Source organism: Erythrolamprus reginae, chromosome 2 (assembly GCF_031021105.1).
Source record: "Erythrolamprus reginae isolate rEryReg1 chromosome 2, rEryReg1.hap1, whole genome shotgun sequence".
Lineage (NCBI taxonomy): Eukaryota > Metazoa > Chordata > Lepidosauria > Squamata > Dipsadidae > Erythrolamprus > Erythrolamprus reginae.
Window position 1 is genome coordinate 137307186 of NC_091951.1, and position 18740 is coordinate 137325925.

At 43.1% G+C, this 18740-nt stretch overlaps 1 protein-coding gene across 1 annotated transcript; it reads right to left on the reverse strand.

Annotated features, from left to right (window-relative positions):
• Positions 1-4046: 4046 nt before the first annotated feature.
• SAMD1 (sterile alpha motif domain containing 1) lies at positions 4047-14793 on the reverse strand. Its single transcript, XM_070739578.1, has 5 exons — positions 13885-14793; positions 12062-12437; positions 11058-11148; positions 9229-9337; positions 4047-6061 (listed from the first exon to the last, which is right to left on the reverse strand). The coding sequence occupies exons 1-5, from the start codon at positions 14608-14610 to the stop codon at positions 5903-5905; spliced, it is 1461 nt and encodes a 486-aa protein (XP_070595679.1). The 5' UTR covers positions 14611-14793; the 3' UTR covers positions 4047-5902.
• Between the last annotated feature and the right edge of the window lie 3947 nt (positions 14794-18740).

The following is an 18740-nucleotide window of genomic DNA, read 5'->3' on the forward strand; positions in this document are numbered from 1 at the left end:
CCCTGACAAGATAGAGTGGGTGTGGGTTTTGCCTCCCAAGGGCAATCCCATATGTCCGTCCATTACCCTGGGGGGAAATTATTGACCCCCTCAGAGAGAGTCTGCAACTTTAGCATCCTTCTCGATCCACAGCTGACATTAGAACATCACCTTTCAGCTGTGGCAAGGAAGGCGTTTGCCCAGGTTCGCCTGGTGTACCAGTTGCGGCCCTATTTGGACAGGGAGTCTCTGCTCACAGTCACTCATGCCCTTATCACCTTAAGGTTCGACTACTGCAATACTCTCTACATGGGGCTACCCCTGAAGAGTGTTTGGAAACTTCAGATCGTGCAGAATGCGGCCGCGTGAGCGGTCATGGGTCTTCCAGATATACCCATGTTTTGTCAACACTCCGCAGTCTGCATTGGTTGCTGATTAGTTTGCAGACACAATTCAAAGTGTTGGTGATGACCTATAAAGCCCTACATGGCATCAGAAAAATTACTTACAGGGCCGCCTTCTGCCGCATAAATCCCAGTGGCCGATTAGGTCCCAGAGTTGGCCTTCTCCAGGCCCCATCGACCAATGTGTGGCGGGGCCTAGGGGAAGAGCCTTCTCTTTGGCGGCCCTGGCCCTCTGGAATCAGCTCCTTCCAAAGATTCAAACTGCCCCCACCCTCCTCGCCTTCCGCAAGAGCCTTAAGACCTATCTATGTCGCCAGGCATGGGGCAACTAGTATATCCCCCTTTCTGACCATTAAAAGTTACGTGTGGTTATGATTGTGTAGTGTCGATTGTTTTTAAGATAATGGGTTATAGTTATAAGTTAGTTATAGTTTTATTATTATTATTATTATTTATTAGATTTGTATGCCGCCCCTCTCTGAAGACTTGGAGCGGCTTATTATTATTAATTATTAATGTCCGTGAGTCAGAGTAAGGGCGAGTTTAAAAGATTATACCAAACACACTAAACTTGATATATCATCTCCACCTCAGTCTGCTAATAGTAGATGAACATCTTGAGCTGCAGGAGGAATGGACAGTACCGGTAGTCCTTGACTTGCGACCTTTTGAAGTTACAGCAGGCTCCACCCTAAGATACAACCCAGTTCCAAAGCCCTGCCACGTGAACACATTTTGGCGCTTGGCAATTGACCCATCCTTACAGATGTTTGCAGTGCCCCAGGGTCACTGCAGATGGCTACAATTTATTTTATTATCATAAAAGGGGGTTTATTTCAGGGTTTTGGCAAAAATGTCTGGTTAGTGAACAATAGGTTTGCTTTCACAAAAAAGGTGGGATTGATTACAATCATTACGACCTATGACTCTTAATGAGCAGACTCCATTACAGTATGATCTGTACAGAAACATTCCGACCTTTGCTATCCACTTTCCTGCGCTAAATAAACTATATTGTGGTTTGCCTGGGACCTAGAAGTTTTCAGCCTTCCGTATGTGTAAGTTGTAAAACATGTGATATTCACATATAGCTTGCAAAAACCTAAGTATTTTTGCATGTTCTAATTTTGTGCTGTTTCCAAAATGTGTTCTTTAAAGCATGTAATATGCTGTGCATGCTAACTACATATTACTACCAATTTAGTCAATTGTTATTCTCAGAGAAAAGCTTTCCATAACAAAATAGGAAGTTGTATCATGTTTCCCTATTCCTTGCCTTTCCCCCCTTTCACTAAAATCAAGATTGACCAGTTAATTCTGAGCCGAGGTACCCAGAAAGTTCGGTTCAGGAAGTCTAAATCTATAGTCTGTGAATTACAAGTTTGAACGCCATTAAGGAAGATTGTTGGTTTGTCTGGCTGCTTAAAAACCAAATCCTCTTACGTAAGGTACAAAGAATTGTATAACCAAAAGGTTTATTCCACTCCAGCAAGGGGTCATTATTGCCCAAGGTACTGTTCAAACACTTGAAGGCAATTTCTCAAGATGGCTGCAAACACAACTATACACCTGAAGCTGATTTCCCATGGAAGCTTAATAGGCATATGAGATAAATTGAAAGCTCGGAGGACTAGTCTGAGAAATGAATTATATGTTTGAAGTGGAGTTTATCTTTGGCACCACAGTAAAGGTATTTAATGGAAACATTAAAGAGTTATGTCTGAATTATATTGTAGATATGCCCAAATTAGCATCCTATTTTTGCAGGCAAAATGCTCCAAGACAATCTCTCACCTCGCCCCCAACATCCATGTTCTGCTTCCAAGTTGGAAGTTCTTTTAAAGTTATCATGAGGTTAACAAGAAGGGAGAGTCCTAGTCTCTCTAAAGGTGGCACATTTTAGGAAAAGGAAATTCAATCAATTCATGGTAACATGGTAAAGTAGTTCTGAACAGCACAGACTGTCCATCATTACAATTAGATTCCTCTGAGTAATTTCGGAGGGAAATGCCTATTTTTTCCATCCCACAGAGAATTAACAATTTTGTCCTCCTCCAGTTCAATAAAAAGTTGCAGTGCTTTCAACCTTTCCAACATAAAAAAGGATAACTCTTTGATCAAATTGGCTATTTAACTGTTTTTGTAATAAGGCATAGCATGGTGCAGGGACATCCCATCAATTACTATAAACTGGTACCTCTACTTACAAACTTAATTCATTCCAGGTTCTTAAGTAGATGTTTGTAAGAAGCATCTTTTCCCCGTAGGAATCAATGTAAAAGCAAATAATGTGTACGATTGGGGAAACCACAGGGAGGGTGGAGGCCCGGTTTCCTCCCAGGAGATTCCTAGAGATGCCCCATGGAGGCTTCTCCCTGGCTTTTCCGGCCCTGTTTCCTCCCAGGAGATTCCTAGAGATGCCCCATGGAGGCTTCTCCCTGGCTTTTCCGGCCCTGTTTCCTCCCAGGATATTCCTAGAATAGCCCCACGGAGGCTTCTCCCTGCCTTTTCCGGTTACAGTTTTGGAGGCTCGTGTTTGTAAGTGGAAAATGGTTCTTTTTTTTGGGGGGGGGGGAGATAAAAGATAGGTGTCTTAGATGGAACCAAAGATGGACACTTAACAGGAACGCCCAGGTGAACTAGAAATAAAACTATTTAAAACACATGCTCACATACATGGGAATAAATTCTGCTAAACGTGAGATTATCAGGGGAGTGAGGGAATGCAACAGATGGTCCTAAAGCAATTCCAGCCCTTGTTATTTGCACATGTAATACCTTATTCAGAGATTGATCTTAAGCACAGGTGCAGTTTGTTAGCGTCATGTTCCTAAAGAGTGAGGAAAGTGAGCTTGGATGGCATTGTGGCTTTGCTATGAGTAGCCACATTCAACCAAGATAGCCAAGATTCACATATCAAAGATGACCTCCACTCCCCAAATATCTCTCTCAGCATTACCCTGACATGAAAATAATTTGGATGCAATTGTGCTGACCCAATACTTAGCCAATGCAGGGAAGCAACTTTCGTACGTTTTTGAGTCGGTAATCTCAAAACATTTAAAATTTTCTGCTCATGATTAGTATGCCTTCAAAGGTGCTATAATAAACATTTGCATATATCACGAAGTAGCTTCCTCTAGGAAAAACAGTGGATGAAATGAGTGAAAAAAATCAACATGTGCCCAACTCACAATTCAGTAACAGATCTTGGGTCAAATCTATGATATTTTCAAGATTTATTTACATTTATTAGATTTGTATGCCGCCCCGAGTTCTCGGAGAGGGCCGGCATACAAATCTAATAAATAAATAAATAATGATTTGAGTGCAAGATGAAATCAAAGTCATTTATCATGCACATGTATTTTCATCAGTGTATGATGATCATGAGTATGACATACTAGTTTAAGCCTGAGACAAATTCATGTATGTATCAACATAAAGCTGCTACCAGCTTTTTGATCTTTCATTGCAAAGGTATGCCTTAAGCTGCTCCTTAAAATCTGGAAGGAGTAAGAATGAACCAAAAGCTCCATATCTATTGCCAAAAGGAGTGAACAAGATCAAAAGCCACTCCAGTTGCTCTACACTGTATTGTGTGTAATTACTTCTTGCACACAGCAAGTTTCTAATAAACAAAATACAAGGGGTTAAGACTGGTTTGAACTTAAAAATTTTGGTTTTTTTATTCCCAGCTCTGGACAAAAAAATAGGGCCTAGTGCAATAGAGAGGAATGTGTCGCCAGTATGTAAGCCCCTGAGGCACTTCTGTGCTAAAACATCAAGAACCTGTGTTATCAAAGTATAAATTTCTAGCCCTCGTGGGTTGAAGGAAAATGTTGAGAACATAAAATTCAATGTGCTCATATCTGCATTCTTCCTTTTAAGCAAATTGAAGTTTCTGTCTCTCTTTGCAGTTATGTAGTTTTCTGTTCCCAAAGCACAGCTAAACAGACTTTCAGTAAGATACCCTTTACATTCCTAATTTATACCAATTGAGGTGATCTGTCATGATTCTCCAATGAAGAGTTTTGGAAATGATGTTCTGTATACAGTCTAAGATCCTATTCTAAAGACTTGTCTGCATCTTCCATAAAGTTCCCATTGTTTTTAATGCAAAACCGAAACGGACTTCCAATTGTGGAACAGATGTTTCCTAGCCAACATTAAGTACAATGCGTCTTCAAAACCACTGAGAATCTGAAATGTTGTATAAGGTGCCCACCATAATGCTACCATCACCTGATTTTTACAAGTTTACCAAGAATAATTCTTAATATTGTACAGTGTTCTCTTGGCATTGCAATCTTTTAGGATTTATCCTGCGTAGGCTCCAATCCTAAGGACAGGAAAACCAGCATCTTGGTTTTTGATAGAAAAAAAATTGGTTCTGACCAATTCCATTCCCTATCCATTTCTATGTCCCCAAAGCATTAATATTGGTGGCATGGTCTACTAATAATCCTTATATAAGAACACTCACTGCTAATGAAAATACATACACACGCACGCACATAGTTATAACTCTCTGCCCACCGGAAAGAGCCCATCTATAAATCCTACATTTATTTTAGACTTTTTTGGTGATTATGTAAAGGTTGCCGCGCTTTTATCACACGGATTACAATACTGAAAATTAAGGTGGAACCCTTAAAGTCTATTCCCATCTATGGACTAGACAGAAGATAATCTACTCCCACTTGCTTTCTTCTTTTCAAAACTTGATTACCAGATGACACTTCTCCTTAGAGCAGAACTAAAAAACTGGAGCCCTCTTGCACACTTTTGCCCTTTAAACATACAGTCATTTCAGCTGTTCCATTACCCTTTGTAGAGGGCTAAGGTATCTGGGAATACTAAATCATTTTTTTCCAGTTTAAATATTTATATTTTTTTTAAAAATGGGGAAGAAAAAATAATAATAAAAAAAAGCAATCAACTTTGGGCAACAATCATGGAAATCAGAAGAAAAGGTTACCTGAACAGAAAAGAGAATAAAAATCTATTGGATTAAAACCTCCTGGCACCTCCAGCAAACTCTTTTTCTTGCCAATCACCAAAAGAAAGGAGGATCAATCAGAGCTATCAAATGCTACTGTTGGGGAGAGGGAAGGGAGAAGCCATTTGTGTGCTGAAGCATAAATTATTTCAGCTCAGGTGAAGATTGGGAAGAGGAGGAAAACCATACTGCCTCATCTTTTCCCCCAAACAGACAATGCACTATGGTGAGTGGAAAGCTTGGGTTCGGGTCAGATAGGCAAGATGAGAGAAGGAAGTGAGCTTTGAGCCCTCTGAGCCCAGTCTTTTGGATCACCAGATAACCGGGATAGGGATCCCACAAAAGCTGGGTCATCATTTCTGCCTCCCTCCTCTCACCAGATATGGTCCAAGCTCTTGCCCTTCCCCACAACGTTGTCTTGTTTTCAGAGGCAAAGGAAGGCTGAAATGGCTGAGACAGTAGCGTTGACAGAGTCCCCGTTCTCTCCCTCCCCCTCACTGGCTTGGGCCCGTCCTCCTCAGCCCATGAAGGAGTCGCCCTCGTCTTCTTCGAAGTGGCACTGCTGGAGGACCTTGATGTGATATTCGTAGATCTTGAGGGCCGGTCCCAGGCGAATAGAGAGGCCAGTAAGCACATCAGTACGCTGCATCAGCAGCAGAGATTTCCCATCAATCTCCTGGGGAGAGGGAGGGATACACAAAAACAGAACATTGTGAGATCAGTGCCCCAGCAGCATGCTGGGAAGGTTTCTTCTTTTCTATAAAGCAGGAAAAGAGTTCCAAGTCAGTTGATTAAAACAACACTGAGGCATCCATCCTTGTATACATACATATATCTGAATCCCAGTGACCGGTTAGGTCCCACAGAGTGGGCCTTCTCCGGGTCCCGTCAACAAAACAATGTCGTTTGGCAGGCCCCAGGGGAAAAGCCTTCTCTGTGGCGGCCCCAGCCCTCTGGAACCAACTCCCACCGGAGATTAGAATTGCCCCCACCCTCCTTGCCTTTCGTAAGCTACTTAAAACCCACCTCTGCCGTCAGGCATGGGGGAACTGAGATATTCTTTCCCCCTAGGCCTTTACAATTCATGCATGGTATGTTTGTTTGTATGGATATTTGGTTTTTTAGTTGTTTTAGTATTGGATTTATATGATGTTTTTTATTACTGTTGTTAGCCGCCCCGAGTCTACAGAGAGGGGCGGCATACAAATCCAATAAATAAATAAATAAAATAAATATATACAGTGATACCTTGTCTTACAAACTTAATTGGTTCCGGGACGAGGTTCTTAAGGTGAAAAGTTTGTAAGACGAAACAATGTTTCCCATAGGAATCAATGGAAAAGCGATTAATGTGTGCAAGCCCAAAATTCACCCCTTTTGCCAGCTGAAGTGCCCGATTTTGCGCTGCTGGGATTCCCCTGAGGCTCCCCTCCATGGAAAACCCCACCTCTGGACCTCTGTGTTTTTGTGATGCTGCGATTTCACTGAGGCTCCCCTCGCTGGGAAACCCCACCACCGGACTTCCGTTGCCAGCGAAGCGCCCGTTTTTGCGCTGCTGGGATTCCCCTGCAGCATCACAAAAACACAGAAGTCCGGAGGTGGGGTTTTCCATGGAGGGGAGCCTCAGGGGAATCCCAGCAGCGCAAAAACGGGTGCTTCGCTGGCAATGGAAGTCTGGAGACGGGGCATCCCAGCGGCGGCGGTGGGTTTGTAAGGTGAAAATAGTTTGTAAGAAGAGGCAAAAAAATCTTAAACCCCGGGTTTGTATCTCGAAAAGTTTGTATGAAGAGGCGTTTGTAAGACGAGGTATCACTGTATATACATGCACTGCATATATGCATTATCTCTTACCAATCAGTGAGCTGAGAAGAGCCAGTACAGAATCACCACTGCCTAATTTGGAAGACATCTAGTCAATTGATTTTCAACCTTTCTTGAGCCGCGGCACATTTTTTACATTTACGAAACCCTGGGGCACATTGACCGGGGGGGGGGGGGGGCTAAAAAAAGTTTGGACAAAAAAATTCCCTCTCTTCCTCCCCTTCGCTCTATTTCTTTCTCCCTCCCTATTTCTCTCCCTTCCTTCCTCTTTCTCTCTCTCTCCATCCCTCTTTCTTTCTCTTCCTTCCTCTCTTTTTTGCTCTCTTTCTCTCTCCCTCCCTACGGCCCACTATGTCTTTCTCTCTCTCTCCTTCCCTCCCTCTCTTTCTCTCTCTTTTGCTTTCTTTCTCTCTTTTTCTCTCTCTCTCTTTCTTTCTCTCTCTTTCTTTCTCTCTCTTTCTTTCTCTTGTTCTTTCTCTCTTGCTTTCTTTCTCTCTAGTTCTTTTTTTCTCTCTCTCGCTTTCTTTCTCTCTCTCTCTTGCTTTCTCTCTCTCTTGCTTTCTTTCTCTCTGAGCTTCGCGGCACACCTGACCATGTCTCGCGGCATACTAGTGTGCCACGGCACACTGGTTGAAAAACACTGATCTAGTCCATTACTCTGCTTAGCACAGGGATATACTTAAGAAAATGTGTTCAAGAAATAGATATGGCAGAAACTACTCTCAACAATACAGATATTTCAAATTAGATTTTTATATCACTTTTAGTAATCCTTTTTTAGTGACCAGGCTTGGGACCAGAACCTCTTTCGTTAAACAAAGCAGTTGCTGAGCAAAACTATGACTCTGCTTATAATCTTATCGTATTTCGACCTTCCTTTACTTTACAGATCTGCAAATATTGTCAATGAAATCTTAGTTACTTTTATCTCTGTCGTTACTGCAAACGGTTGCTAAATATATCTGTATTTACACTGACATTTTATTAATTTGTTAATTTTAAACTTATTTATAATAAAACTAAAAATAACCAGCCAAATTGCATTGGCTTGGCCAATCCACCATTAGGCAAAGTAAGGCAGGTGACTGGAGCTCAATACAACCCCTAGCTGCTTGTCAGTGCTTGTCAATCTATTCCTACCCTCTTAAAGTAACAAGGCACCCCAGTTGTGCTGGTAGATTTTGGCAGTGTGGAAGTAAAATTCAATAATCAGTTCTGCTGGCTTGTCATACTTGAACTCAGATGGGCATTTATGATTCCTAGGCATCAAAATGGTTTAATTGCCGAACACATAAATGTGAGATGGAAATAAGATCTAAAAGATTTAAAATCTAAACTTTCAGAAAGCCTAAAGCTTTTTACAAGCCTTTATTGCAAACTGAAATTTGTATTTTTGAAGAAGCCAACAAAAAGCTATCTAACAAAGAGCATAGGTCACAATAAATAATTAGGGAGCATGACTGCAGGTGGCTGAAATAGTGGGGAGGCGTAAGAGAACGGTGGGGGAATCTTTCTGAAAACATGTTTTGAGAGGTATCAAAATCTTGTCACAGCCTGTGACAAGAAAACTAGTCATGAAAAGGAGGACCACGAATGTCAAATGACATCCAGTGAGGGGCTGCTTTCTCATCTCAGTTTTACCATGTTTTAAAGGGAGGTTTTTTTTAAAATGAAACATAAGACATATATTGTTACCGAAATAAACCAGTGATCACACAGTGTGTAATTACTTTTAAGCAGGTTGTTCTCTTGAAATACTGAGACTGGAATGGCTTTCAGAATCACAAGGGTAAGAAACAGACAGAAGCACCACATGAACGAAAGCCATATAACAACTGAAGTTTGGATGTACCTTTACCCAGATTTTTAAAGCCCCAGTCAAATGGCACCTAAATTAGAGATAGAGTTCCAGAACATCCTCCATCAAAATAAGAGACCAAGGCTTTTAAGACATGTTTCATAACCACTTTAGCTGACATATAATCCTCCACTCCCTTTTCTTGGGATTCCCCAGGTTCTTACCTGCTCCTGAAAGGCTGAAGCTTGCTCAGCAAACCCAGCTTCTGTGAAATAATCCACGACGTCACTGACAGTCCATTCCACAGGGTCAGAAGGCTTCTCTTTCACTGAACTGGAGGAGGAGGGGGAGAAAGTGAAACTGAGATCAGAGGCATTGGACAGCTTCTTCTCCAAGCCAGGGTTTCCTCATCAGTACCAGGTCGGGGATATTGTTCATCCATGTACGGCATCGGACCAAAATATCTCCAAGATCGCCTTCTGCCGCACGAATCCCAGTGATCGGTTAGGTTCCACAAAGTTGGCCTTCTCCGGGTCCCTTCGATGAAACAATGTCGTCTGGCGGGACCCAGGGAAAGAGCCTTCTCTGTGGCAGCCCCGACCCTCTGGAACCAACTCCCCCCAGATTAGGATTGCCCCCACCCTCCTTGCCTTTCGCAAACTCTTTAAAACCCACCTCTGACGCCAGGCATGGGGAAATTGATTCCCCAGGGCCATTCCCGCTTTACTTATGGTTTGTATGAGAAGTATGATTGTTTTTTATATTAAGGGTTTTAAATTGTTTTTAACCATTGGATTTGTATTGTTCTGTTGTTGTGAGCCGCCCCGAGTCTTCGGAGAGGGGCGGCATACAAATCTAATAAATACGGTAAATAAATAAATGTACACTCATATTGCACCAAAAGAATTCATCACAAGAGAATTGTATAGCATCTTTCTGTAGAAGCTTAAATCTGCTTTAAAGCAGCTACTGCAGACACAAAAAATGCACCAATTTAATACACGTTTTCAATCACACTGTTAGGAGAGATTAAAACTTAAGGTAAACATTTTTAAAAAATTAATACCAAACATCAGAAAATTGTAAGAGTGTCACAAAACTGACAACTAAATATAATGGCCTTAAAAACTTTTGGGAATATAAAAAGTTATTGGCTTGAAGCTGAAAGCAGGTGTTAAGACAATATCCCTGTCTCTCAATGTTCTACAACTGGGAATGACTGAAGATATCCTCTTTGCTCACAACTATTCATTTTACATTACTGCTACCTAAAAGTGGCAATGTGAAGTTAAGTATATATGAGGCAGAGTGACCAAATATTCTGATTCTTAGCTCTAGGGATATCTAAAAGATAATGCATAAAATATTTGGCAAATTGGCAAACTGCATTACAATTGTTAACACCCAGCCATGCTTGGTAAGTTTGCAGCTGGAGTTTGCATTAAATGCTGTTTCTGAACAGCAAGCAAAGCCAGTCCAATATAGAGGTCAACAAAACAAATAGGCCAGGGCATAGATAATTGAAGCCAGGATAGTCATGAGTCTCCTCCAACAACTGGAAGCAACCACCACATCAAGAGTTCTAGCATGGTATGACACTATAAGGATAACAAACAAAACAACACAACTCCAATGTAGATATTTCAACCCCACAGCTATTATTTTGCAATCTAAAAGGAAGAGGAGGCTCACTTCCTCTAGCAACCATCAGAGACAGTAGCCAAAGATTCCTTCTCCTCTTCAGGCCCTCTTCTTCTTGTACAACAATTTCCTTTCACTAGGCAGGGCATGTTAAATCCTTGGTGCTGTTAGCATTAGAACCAGTCAATGTGTGGTGGCAGTGACCATTATAAAAGTACAGAGCAAGTGAGATATGACAAAGCTCCCTGAGATATCTTCAACGTACAGTACGTTAATTTATGAAAACACTGCTTTAGACTCTAAAGACAAGGGATAGTAGCAGAAGATGGGTTCAAATGTATCCACTTTTTCTTTATCATAAATAAACCAGGTATGCTTGAAGAATAGTTTGTGATCTCTGTACAAAACTTACACGCAACTGAATGGTCTCCCATCTGCCTGGATGCCAGGTCTCCCAGGAGAAGAGGGCACAGAGGGATCAGCCCCTGCAACAGCTGGCGAGACTGCAGAAAAAGCAGAGAAACAAATAGAGATAGGTGTTGTTCTGTATCAGTATAACTGGAATTGGACAATACAGTGTTCCCTCGATTTTCGCAGGTTCAAACTTTGCGAAACGGCTATACCACGGTTTTTTCAAAAATATTAATTAAAAAATACTTTGCGGTTTCCCCCCCTATACTACGGTTTTTCCTGCCCGATGACGTCATATGTCATCGCCAAACTTTCGTCTGCCTTTAATAAATTTTTTTAAAAATAAACTTTAATAAATAAACATGGTGAGTAATAATTTAAATGGTTGCTAAGAGAATGAGAAATTGCAGTTTAGGGGTTTAAAGTGTTAAGGGAAGGCTTGTGATACTGTTCATAATCAAAAATAGTGTATTTACTTCCGCATCTCTACTTCGCGGAAATTCGACTTTCGCGGGAGGTCTTGGAACGCATCCCCCGTGAAAATTGAGGGAACACTGTACTGTATTTGGGGTCCTTTAAAAGCAATGAAAATGTTATTATCAAAAGAACATTTTAATTTCCAAGATAGTCAATACCACTAACCATATTCTTGCCTTCATTTGCCCCAGCTCTAGTTCCAACCTATTCTAGAATGCCAGTTAATGTTTCTTAAAACTGAATGGGTCTCCATATTTATTGCAGATCTACACATATACACTGACATACAATGCAAGCATGCAGTGTATTAAATTATATTTCAGTCCAGGTCTTAGCGCTTAAATCACCCTGACTCTCAGATCTTTTGCCATACTAACTACCCTATTTTCCCCAAAATAAGGCATTCCCTGATAATAGCCCCAATCAGGCTTTTGCATGGCAATAAGGCCAAGCGCTGATTTTTAGGAATTCAAACAAAATATAAAACAGGGTCTTATTTTCTGCCACTTCTTCCTGCCTAACACATACCTGCTCTGTCTGGTTGCTGATAGGCACTGGCATCTTTCTTGCTGCCTCCCAGGTGGTGACAGGCACTTTCTCCAGGCCAAGAGGCCTTTGTGTGACATTGCTCATATCCTTCATGCTGAGAATGCTCCAACCCTTTATTCAAAGATGTTTCCTCTAGGGAGTGCAGGTCTTTGGGGGTGGCACTGCTGGGTGGGATCTCTTTCCCACCATGCTTGCTGTCCTTACAGTCACCATTCACCTGGCCTGTTCCAGGTCTGCTGTAGCTGCTGGCCTCAAAATCTTGTGCCACTTCTGAACCTTCAGACATAGTGGAGACTTCATCCTCTTCTTCGTCTTCGTCCTCGTCTTCTTCGCCTTTGATCTCTTCCCCTGCCTTCTATTAACATCACAGAGAATAAATAAGAACAGCAAACACATTTTAATTTGGCAATCCTATAACATATTGGGGTTTAATTTATCGTGAAGGCAAGCACAGTTACACATGGGAGCAAGCACAGCTACTTTTGAGGCGCATCGTTGCACTGCTAGTTACTTTGCATAAGACATCTCATATCCTAAACCCAGGAAGTTTCTGAGCCATTTAGTTTCGCTTTCCCTTACTTGTATACACCCAGATCTCTCTGAGGGAAGTTGATGCAATCAGATTAAGTGATGCTGGGATGGGAAACCTCTTAAATGTCTCCACTGCTCTATTAGCAATGTGCTTAAAAGCGCCCTGAAGCAAGAACAGGAAACTTTTTAAAATCCAATTTTGGTGCTACTAAACCACTGCCTCCTCCTCCTCCGTGTTCCACCAGCAGCTTTTATGAAAATCTGCGACCATTCTCATCAATTGAAGATTGCAAAAATAATGAAAGAATTTTAAAAAGGGACGGGATTCTCTCCCCCCCCAACCCAAAGTAATCCCCTCCTGGGTGATTTCAAGGATGCTAACTGAACTGGATAACATTTCTGTGAGGTGATTTACTCCCCAACCCACACGGCATATTTTCCTCCCTCCCTCCAGTTTACCCCTACTCAAATGTTTCTATTCCCCACTGCTCCCACCACCTCTTGACTTTATTGGAGGTTACCAAATTCTTTAGGTCAAGCACAAACCAACTCTTTGTTCTGTGTTTAGACGGAGCCTGGCACGACTGGAGTGGGGGGAGGTAGAAGGGGGGCGCTGTTCTTGGGCCCTGTGTGCACCAATGGCAGTTTAACTAACCTTATGGAACGACCACTACACACACACACACACACACACACACACACACACACACACACACAGAGAGGTGAGGTAAAAAAGCACTACGTTGGAAGAGCGTCTGCCCCCCCACCTCCTACAGAGAGTCGACCTTGAAGTTCTCTGGGCGCCAAAAGCCCGCCAGAGTCCGCCTTCCTAACCTTTGCCAAAAGACTTCGGAAACGGACGAGGGAATATTGTCCCGTTTAAACCCACGCACCAATCCTAGCGCCCCCTCCGGTGCGACACGATTTGATTGGGCGCTGCCCTCAACTCTTTCCTTCCAGGCACACGCACACCTGCACGAGAGCCCGCTGACCACATCTGGGGAGGGGAGGGGGGGTTGGGCGCCGTCCGCCCGCCCGCCCCCAAACTGGCGGCTTTCTGGCGCCCACTGGCGCCCCTCCCCCCCCAGCATTCGGGCAACCCCCCCCTGCGCGCGCACTCCAGTCGCTCCGTTTCCTTCCTGGAGAGCCTCACCTGTTCTCCGCCGGTGCGTCCCCCTTCTTCGCCCCCACGCCAGACACGGCCGTCGCCGCCGCCCGCGGTTGCCACCCCCTCCCTCTCCTACCCCGAGCGCGCCCCGGCGTCTCCTCACCTTGTTCCTGTATGGTCTGGCGTTGGGGGCCCGGGCCTGCGCGCCTCTCTCCGCCCTGGGCAAAGCGACGCTGTTGCTGCTGCTCCCGCCGCCGCCGCCGCCGCCACCCAAGCGGGTTCTTTCCAGCCTCTCCTCCTGAAGCAGCCCCTGCGCTCGGCCTCGAGTCACTCGGCCGCCCCCCGGCGCGGCGCCGTCCCCGCCCAAGTAGCGCACAATCTCTCGCAGACTAACGGGGGAGGATTCCTCCTGGGCTGCGGGCGGCGGCGGCGGTCGCTCCCGTCCGGTCCGACGAGGCGGAGGAGGAGGCGGCGGCGGTGGTGGCGGCGGCGCGACTGGCTCCGCGCGAGGCGCAGCACGCTGGGAGGACCGGGGCGTCGCGGTGGCGGCGGCGGGAGCGCTGGGCGGGGAAGTGCGGGCCGGGCGCTGCGGGGCCGCCGGACTGGCGGCGGGCGCTCCACCTCGCCGGGGAGGCTGGACCCGCGCGGCGTTGCGGTACGAGATGCTTCCCTTGTAGCTGACTCGGAGCACGGCGCGTTGCTGGATGAGCTTTTCCAGCTCGGCGCGGGTGCGCTCCGGCTCCGGGCCGTGCCGCCGGCGCACCATGCGGCAGATGCGCTCCAGGTCCGGGCGCGCCTTGCGCGAGCGCAGCGAGTCGATGGTGTCTAAGATCCACTCTTGGTAGCGGGGCGCCTCCTGGCCCGGGGGCGGCGGCGGGGGGCCGGCCATGGTGTTGCCGCCTCCCCCGGGGCTTTGCTGCCCCCGTGCGCCGCTCCGCCTTGGCCTCAGCCCTTGTCCGCGCGGCGCGAACTGGACCCTCCGCCACCCGGCAGGCGCTGCTGCTTGCTGGAAGCGGCGGCGGCGCGCGGGCTGGTCCGGGCAGCGCGAGCTCCTCCCTCCCCTTCCCCCAGCCGCACGCGCCGCCGCCTCCAACACCGCCCGAGCGGGACCCGCAGCCGCTTAAGGAGGCGCTGTTGCCTCCCGTAGTCTCCCTACACTGGGCGACTTAAGGTGGAGCAGGAGAATTCTCGGGCTTCCTTAGCGGCCGCACGGAGGGAAAAAGGCGCTCTCAGGCCGCCTCCGTCAAAAGTCGATCCCAATCCTCCGGGAGAGGTCCAAGTCTGCTCTATTTATAGCAGCAGGAGTTTGCACCGCGTCCTCCGGCGGGCAAGTCGGAGGGAAGTTTTCCTCCTAGCCGTTATTCCGCAGTGCTTTCTGCTTTCCCGTCCCACGCCCTTCTTCGTTAGTCCGAATAACAAATCTTATCCCCCGCCTCCTCCTCAGCGAACCGACTCGGCAGCCCTGATGTCGCCTGACGGTCATAGTTACTTCCTATTCCGCGGAAATTCCTCTTCTGTGATGCCCCATAAGAGTCCCCCGCTGGGTGTAAGGAGATTGAATTCGGAGTAAATGCCGTAGACAAAGAATTGGACTTAAGAGGTCTTGAACAGTTGAGGCGGGGAACTGCCTAGCCTTGACAGAAAGGGCTGCTGCCTTAAGTTTGTATTTTCCCCTCTGGTGAACGTGGCCTTCATTTTCTAGATCCGAAGCATATTTTTTCCTATCTTGCATTCTGATTACTTTTCCTCAGGACCGAGGCCTAGATGTCTGGTAGGAAGAGGAACACAGTAAAAGCAGCCATTTGTTTCAGATTACAAATCCGGTCACAAAAAGAAAGGTTTCTGTAAAAATATGGATTTTACTGTAGTGCTGAATTTCATATCCTGCTCTTAGCTTCATGAAAAATGTGTTCACCCACTACCCATTATTGATTTAACCATGGCTTACTGAATTAATAGCCGCTGAAGTGTAAACTAACCATACTGGTTGGGAATCCTACAACAAATTAAGGTAAAATATGGTTGGCTAGTTTTTGATTCAGTGTAGTGTGTGGACACAGTCAAAGAGTAGAGGTTTAGTGTATCATAGAAGTGAAACTATACCATATACTTTATACTTGCTCCATTTGTCAAATATACAGCTGTTCTACCTATCATCACAAGATCTTCAAATAAGGAACCTATGCATAATTGGTGACAGAAACAAAATCAAGATATTGAGAGATTTGATTTAATATTTTCCTATTGGCCACAGAAAGTTGAATACTCAATATCAGGTTGGATACACAAGAACAGTTGAGACTTTCATGTATTAACTCTGTATTCAGTCTATACTTCTTTGTAGCTAGCAATTTTTGCCCCCAGAGGTTTGTCAGAGGTAGAATTGCTGTTTCTTCTCATCAAATTATATAGTATCTAACACTGATCAAATTATGTTAGCGGTTGGGGGGGGGAGGGAAATTCAGAAGTACTGTACTGTACAGTATCTCCTTAGAATTTGAAGTACAATTAAAAGACTGCAGTATATAAAAACTGATATTCCAACTTTCCAATATTCCAGTTGTTCAAACTTCACATGACATAGGTGACTCATCTTCACATTTGCATATCAATAATTGCTTGCAAGCTGAATATAAAGACTTAGGGTCATGACTTAGATTCCAGCTTGGGCTAAAGCTCTGGCACTGAAGTAGTCTGCTGGCAACTTTCTAACATGATCAAGATTTAGCAACTAGGTGAAAACTGCAAAAATTGGAATTAGGTCAGAATTGCAGATCCAAAACTCCACCAGCCTACAGGAAATTAAAATGATGCTATACAGGAAGTCTTTGTTTAGCAACTGTCTTGTTTAGCAACTGTTCACTTACATTAATAATGAAAAATTGCTTTGTTGAAGATTAAAAATAGTCATGGTTTCACTTAGCAAATACTTTGCTTAACAACAGTTGCCAGTCTGAATTGTGGTTGCTGAAGGACTATCTACAATGAAACATATTATATTTATTTTCTGAATGTGTCTTACTTTACTACTAATAGGTTATGAACCTATAGAAAATAATAAAATAATTAAAATATTTTGATTTCATGCCAGAAATCAAGATGACATTTTGAAACACTTAGTAATATAGAAGGCTCCTTTGCTGCATAATTATCATCAAATATATCCACTGCAGGGTGTCAGTTTTGTTCAGTGAAAGTTATAGACCCATACATAGCTTGTTTAGTGCAGTGCAGGTTGATATTATTTCCCAAGGTAGGGCTGAGAGACAATTATTAACTCAGTCATCTTTCATGCCTAAGAGAAGAACCTGAATCTCTTCAGTACTATTTTAGATTAAGTTAAAAGGCAGATCCAAAGTTTGCTTTCTGAAATATGGATTCTGTGGTACACTGTGATGTTTCCACAATAATTTAAACATATTTATACTACTAGAAATTGAATTATAGTAGAAAGTCACAATTTAACAGTTATGAAGTCTGTGAGCAACAGTGGTTATATCCACCTACACACAGGAAAAGGAAATAGGTCCATATTCAAAAGCTGATTCAGTGGCAGGAAGTTGTCAAGAGTGAACTGTCTTTCAGTTGTTCTTCTCAAAGATGGGAATAAATACATTTTTATGTTTAAATTATCAAATATCAACTGAATTTGACATTAACAGCAATTTTTCTGAAAGGGTGCTGTAAGGAATTTTTTGCTATTCTAATAACACCATTTCTAATTTTAATTTTTTTAAAACTCCAGATTCATACCTAAATACAGTATGTTAGCAGTAAAAGTTTTTCAAATATAAACAATTTCACATTCCTCTAATATAATGTTCAAATTTGTTTAAACATAAATAAAAAAGTTCAACTCAAAGTCTTGTTCACAACAAATACACAACCCCTATTAGAAAAGTTTCAACAATTATGATATTGTAATTTGGACATACCAGTTTCTTCGTAGCTGCCTCTTAGCTCATTTTACAAAATAGAAAAAGAAACAAAACACTCAGGCTCTCAAAGTGGTCTGAAATCTAGATATAATCTATGTGTTAATCATAGCTTGGAACAGCTGCTGGAATGCTGTCCAGTTTCTTAGTTTACAATGCTAGCATAATTGCCTTTATTTGTAATTTTTTATCTTTATCAAGAACAATCCATCTTTTTCTTTTTGAGCAATCACTGGACTAAGGCGTCATTTTCTAGTCTATCCTACACTGCAGCCCAGTTCTAACAAGGTCTATACAGGAACAGAATTAATTTCCAGACATAGGATGGTGTTCTTGAACTTGGCACCAACATAATGTGTTGGGATATAGCACCGTCAGTTTCCAAAATCCATGTCACTAGACTTATAAAGGTTGGCATGCTTTTGTTAAATTATTTTCATGTATTTATAAAATAATACAGTTCCAGAAGCAAAGCAGAATTCATTTTCCAGAGTTTGCGGAAACCAGTTTTCTATTTTAATCTTTTTTTTTAAATGAAGGAACCCCGAAGAATCCAGTATCTATTATTTTCTATGGTACTCTTATATATAAAGTCAGCTTGTTGCATTTACTGACTGAGGTACATTGAAAGAGGTAGTGGACTCAGCTTTTCAGTGCACTTCATTCTGTCCCATTGAAAACTCTAAACTGATGTGGTAAAATTGGACTTGCAGGTTGTAATAATGTATATACCACATTAAAAAATGCAATTATTTAGTATAGACAATTTAGCCTTCAATATATTATAGTTCTTTGTAATTTTACTTCTGGGATAACTTAACCTAGGATAGATGATGCTTTCTTTATGGAAATAAGAGCTCTTCAAATGTGATCAGAACCTTAAATGCAGATGTTCAAAGACCTTATAATAGAGTTATATTCCAGTGATGATTGTGAATTTTCTTATAAACAGTTTTTACTACTAACCCAAAGGAAGGAACTCAATTACTTTTTTTTGAAAAGTGATTTCCATTTTGTCTGCCTAGTCTCAAAAGTGGTCTTATTTAGTATTTGAATACATTGCACAACAGCATCTTCTTAAGAT

What these genes read in the sequence shown, in the direction of transcription:
- SAMD1 (XM_070739578.1), bottom strand. Translation starts at nt 14,610, where the DNA reads ATGGCCGGCCCCCCGCCGCCGCCCCCGGGCCAGGAGGCGCCCCGCTAC. An exon ending in TCAGCAACCAGACAGAGCAG is followed by an intron (nt 11,149 to 12,061) that starts GTATGTGTTAGG and finishes CTTTTTCTGCAG; the next exon opens with TCTCGCCAGCTGTTGCAGGG. An exon ending in GGGAGACCATTCAGTTGCGT is followed by an intron (nt 9,338 to 11,057) that starts GTAAGTTTTGTA and finishes CTCCTCCTCCAG; the next exon opens with TTCAGTGAAAGAGAAGCCTT.